The sequence below is a fragment of the Montipora capricornis genome, chromosome 2, assembly GCF_036669925.1.
Source record: "Montipora capricornis isolate CH-2021 chromosome 2, ASM3666992v2, whole genome shotgun sequence".
Classification (NCBI taxonomy): domain Eukaryota; kingdom Metazoa; phylum Cnidaria; class Anthozoa; order Scleractinia; family Acroporidae; genus Montipora; species Montipora capricornis.
This window is the reverse complement of record NC_090884.1, coordinates 15,023,854-15,028,853: the sequence shown is the minus strand read 5'-3', so window position 1 is coordinate 15,028,853 and position 5,000 is coordinate 15,023,854. Positions and strand designations below refer to the sequence as shown.

The window sequence follows — 5,000 nt, the reverse complement described above, 5'->3', positions numbered from 1 at the left end:
CTCTAAGGCTGATGAGCCTAAAATGCCTAAAATGCTAAGGCCAGAGAAAGAAAAATTAATGTCTTAATTTTAATTCAGCAGAAATCACTGGAGAAAAGCTAGCTGTCATCCCAGTGTAGACTCAGGCATCGTGATACTCACTTGCACAGACTCCCTATATTCAACTGCAAGCTGTGCTCTTTGGAGATTGATTCTGATAATCTGCTCTTTTATTTTCTCTGTTTGTCCCTCTATGTTTGGAGCCGCCTTCTGAACTGTCTCCAGATGCTTTTGTTTTGTTTCCAGGTTGTTCTCTAGTGTTTTCCTCCTTTGTGTCTTAGATGTCAGCTCTTTCTGTGGGAAGTTGAAGTCGAACCAATTGACCAAATTAAAAAAAAAACCTTACATGTATCTTTCCTTGGACTCACACGGACAACAAATAAATCATGGAGCTTTTATATTCGGGCATGAAATGAGAGCAAGTGGATACTCCTTTAATTTCATAACCCAGATACATGTACATGTACATTCCAGTTTTTGTTAATTAAAAGCATAATTATAATTATAGGTTTAAACCCCCATAAAGACTTGTATTTCTTTCCTTTGTGGTCTACCGCCATAATGTAATTTCCCCTTATAGTTTGTACCGTAGTGTTTGTTTTCCAAACTGTACAGCATGATATACATGTAATCTGCAGATATGATCTGATGTAATTCATCTTGAAATTGTCTCTCTTGTTTATCAGTGGTACCATAAATAATATTACATGTAAGCCCATGTTGTTTTGTAGATTATTTTAATCCAGTATCTTCAATTCATTCCTATTATACTCGTCAATCACTAAATGATAATCTGTTTGTTAAAATGATTCATACCACTCAATACAGCATTCATTCTCTTTGTTACACAGTGGTACCAACCTTTGGAATTCTTTATCTATTGATGTTAAGAAAATCAAGCTGTTTTCTGTTTTCGTCAAAATATCAAGAACTCTATGTTTGATGGTTATAATAGTGTTATTAATTCCTGGCGTTTTGTGATTGTATTATCTTTCACTTGTCTAGTATTTATTTAATGAAGTAATACTTTTTATCTAAAACAGCTACTTTGCAACCATATTCCTTCTACTTTATGCATTCTTGTTTTGGGTCACCTATACAGTTCAATGAACTACATTGTATTCATTTTAGGTATCCCAAACTCTACATAATGAATCTAAAATTTATAGCAAGAAGAATTTCTTTATTTCTATCACAATCTTTTATTCTTTATTTAAAACGCTGAATTGTATTAATATTCTGTTTGAGTTTAAATAAAAATTAACTTGAATTTCTAACCAAACAAAACCACAAAAGCAGTCACTCAAACCAACCTTTTCATTTCTCATTGCTTCTAGTTCCTTCTGTAAAACCCTCTCCTGCTCGCTCAAATGCCTGTACTCTTCACTTTTCTCATGCATTTGTTGATTGACATCCTGTGAAATATCCCACAATCATAGCTAGATCACTTCAGGAAAAAAGTATTTCTGTAGCATGGTCAACAATTGTTAACACAACCATGTCAAGTATGTGAAAATAAAACATTAATATTCAATGCAAGGAACAATGAAGGCTATAATTATTATCCATTGTCTTGTAAAGTTTGCACAGCAAAATGTTTGGTCTGAGTGAGTGTAACTGATGTCACATGTGTCTTAGCATGCCAGTCAACATGGTATGACACACCAATTAATTAACTTAAGGTAATGTAAAAAGCAGCAAGGACAAATATTGCTTTTCTTACAGTATAAACCTGACCAAAAAATTCCTGCATTTCTACTGCAGAAACTACAATAACTATAATATCAGACATCTACCTGTAATTCTGCCTCAAGTTGCTTTTTCTTTTCCGTATCAACAGCAATGTTGAACAACCTGGCCTCACTGAGATAGAAAAGATAAATCAACATAAAATGAACGTTACATAGATCCTCGCATTTGCACCTGTACACAATGTAGATAAGCAAGTCAAACAAATTATTGTCAGCAAGCCTGAATAAAATCCAGGCTTGAAAGGGATTTGCGATTTGCACATCAAGATAGACAGGAGCTAGTAAACTGCAAGTTCAAGTTATATCCCATAAGAACATGACAAAATTGGGCACCTCCTAAAAATCTCAAAACCTTTCATTTTTTGGGGAAAACGCGAGGTTAACTTGCACGTGAATATGATAGGGATTGTTTGAAAGTGAACAAGACGAACCATTGAAGTTGATTTGTTCCACCTACAGACTCCTTTTCACTTGTTTTTGGTTAGGTGAATGTCCCCCAAAAGCAGGTCTGCATCAATAATTTGGACTTTGATCTACCACTGTGTTAATCAAAGGACTTCACTCAAAGGAAAATTAGACAGGTCCTAGTTTTAAAGAGGAGATGTGTGCAGAGTTAAAGGACAACCCCGTGACAAACAAGACTTGTCCCTAAAAAAGTTTAACCAAAAAGAATGAGAAATAACTATTGGAGGGTAACGTGAAGTGCTATTTTCTACCCACGTAAACCACGCGAGGGTTAGACCTACTAATGGCAAAAGGCTGCTGCCAAAGAAAACAATTTTTACCGGGAGCCCTTCAGGCTTCCAACATTAAAAGTTAGTAGCCTGAGTCATTTTATCAAGAGCCCAGAATTAATTAATTAACTAACCCAGGAATTGAACCCACAACCTTCTACTGTCTGAGCTACAAGGTCAGACGGGAGCAGGTGGTGGGAATTTAAGATGTTAATTTCATGGCAATGAATGTGTACAAGTACAAGGAAAGGTTACGTTTTTGCAAACGCTGGGTATGTAGCACTTATATTTCAATTCTGGTCTTAAAATAAATTGCACTTACTTGACGTGGTTCACCAATGTTGACCTTTCCTTATTACCATAAAGTGATCTCTTCACAACGTACTAAGAAATAATTAAAAGAGATCATTTATTTTGTCCAATTAATGTGGTTTAATTAATTACTATTTCTGCAAAATGTACTCTCTAAAACACAAGCAAGGCATGCAAGTAACACAAGCTAAATAAGGAGGTACACGTATAATGACAGACAGCATAATTATGGGTTTAGATATGGTGGAAGCTACTTTAAGGAAAGCAAAAGTAAAAACATGCCAGATGGCATGGAAAAAATCAACAGGTATCAAATAATATTCCTTTAAGGAAGAGGATGGAAACAGCTTGAAGAGTTTGTAAGAATTGACAGACTAGCATTGCAAAGCTACTGCAAGTACATGTTGATCAATGTGGCATTAAAACTTACATTATTTAGGGTTGAGTGAGTGAGGGACATGTACCAAGTGATAAGAATTGTACAATCAATAAAAGGAGAGTACAAATGTACATGTAGATGATACAACTTTTTGTTTGTTAAATTAAACAACTACTTGTTACCTTCGAAGATGGAGTGTAGAACATTCTAATACCAGCCTCATCAATCACCTACAAAACACCGTGTTAAGTGAAAAGAAGAACAAAAAAATAACCTGGAAATTCCTTTTCTTATAGTTTTTCATTTGTCTTCTTTTGCAGCTTACTTGGAATTTCTTTAAAGCCTCTAAATCTATGTCTATTTCATAAGTTTAATATCAACAACAATGATGAAAAGGTTCACCAACCAAAACAAAACACTTCAATAAACCCTTTTAATTACATGTATAATAATAATAATAATAATAATAATAATAATTTATAAGATACATCTTTTGTCCAAGTGACTGTCATGTTGTGTTCTTTGGTTTTTGCTGAGCTAAGGGGCGTATTTTATGGAGACAAAGATCCAAAAGTTGACGATCATGAATTGACCAACGAGGCCTGCGGTATTTCACATCATCAAGGGACAGTTCAGTCGTACTCATGAAACCAACAACAGCTCCTTTAACAAACTATTGCTTTGTTTTAGAGAAAATGCTATTATAGGGTGTGTTAATAAAATTACATGTATTTGAATATTAGATATAACCACGGAGAAAGAATTGTGTAGTCAATTTTATTATTATTATTATTATTATTATTATTATTATTATTATTATTATTATGTGCTTATATAAAATGTGTTTAACTATCAACCTTATCTGCATTCTTCTCAGTCCAGTCATTTCCCAATGGAATATCATGGAGACGGTAATTTTCACAGAGATAACACATGACATCATCAGGTGCAGTAAACAAGTCCTTCATAAAACCATAAAAGCCCCAGCGGCTGCAATATGAAAGTTGCAATACAATGAACATGATGTTCATTATTAAGTTTAATAAAGGCCAAGAAATACAATGCATAAATTATTTATCCCAAAGGCAAACAGCATACATCTAAATACATCTTGTGATAACAGTACAGCACTGTAGAATCTTCTAAAATTTCATACTGTAAATAATAATACCAATTATAATAATAACAATTACCAATTATTATTCACCGAAGTGGAGGTGGCTAGTGGACACTAAGAAAGTGAGATAGCACATTCCTGCAATGGTTACAATATTTTTGGGCGCAAATCCCACGTGAGTTGCTCCAAGGTGAATAGCATAGGATATTTGGAGTTTGAGTAGCTAATCAAAGCATGCCTTCAACAATATCCACTGTTTTAGTATATACAACTACTACTACTACTACAGTACTGTGCAAAAAGAATGCAAACGAATTTCGACGTAATTCGCTTATTGTTCTCTCTAAATTTCGCCGAAATTTCGGGGGAAGAAGTGTGATTTTTCGGCCGAATTTTCAAAGAAATTTCGCTGAGCCACATGAAAAATTCGAACGCAGGACGAAAATTCGCAAATCTAACAACGAAATTTGGGTTGGAGTTCGTACGCACTGAAACGAAAATTTGCAAATCTAACAACAAAATTTCGTTGTTATCCGTACGTACTGAAACGAAAATTCGTAAATCTAACAACGAAATTTCGGTTGGAGTTCGTACGTACTGTTATTATATGGCTCTGTCCCACGAGGACTGGGAACTACAAAATTCAAAAATTTGATTGGCCCAAATCG

The 5,000-nt window shown here is 34.4% G+C and overlaps 1 protein-coding gene across 1 annotated transcript in view; it reads right to left on the bottom strand.

Annotated features, from left to right (window-relative positions):
- Window positions 1–5,000, bottom strand: part of LOC138038940 (structural maintenance of chromosomes protein 5-like) — a 43,020-nt gene that overhangs the window by 9,952 nt on the left and 28,068 nt on the right. The window contains exons 18-23 of the mRNA XM_068885033.1: window positions 4,073–4,205; window positions 3,398–3,445; window positions 2,847–2,908; window positions 1,836–1,902; window positions 1,353–1,454; window positions 142–333 (exon numbers count right to left, since the gene is read on the bottom strand). Of these exons, the coding sequence (XP_068741134.1) occupies window positions 142–333; window positions 1,353–1,454; window positions 1,836–1,902; window positions 2,847–2,908; window positions 3,398–3,445; window positions 4,073–4,205 (604 nt within the window). The remainder of the gene's footprint in view (window positions 1–141; window positions 334–1,352; window positions 1,455–1,835; window positions 1,903–2,846; window positions 2,909–3,397; window positions 3,446–4,072; window positions 4,206–5,000) is intronic.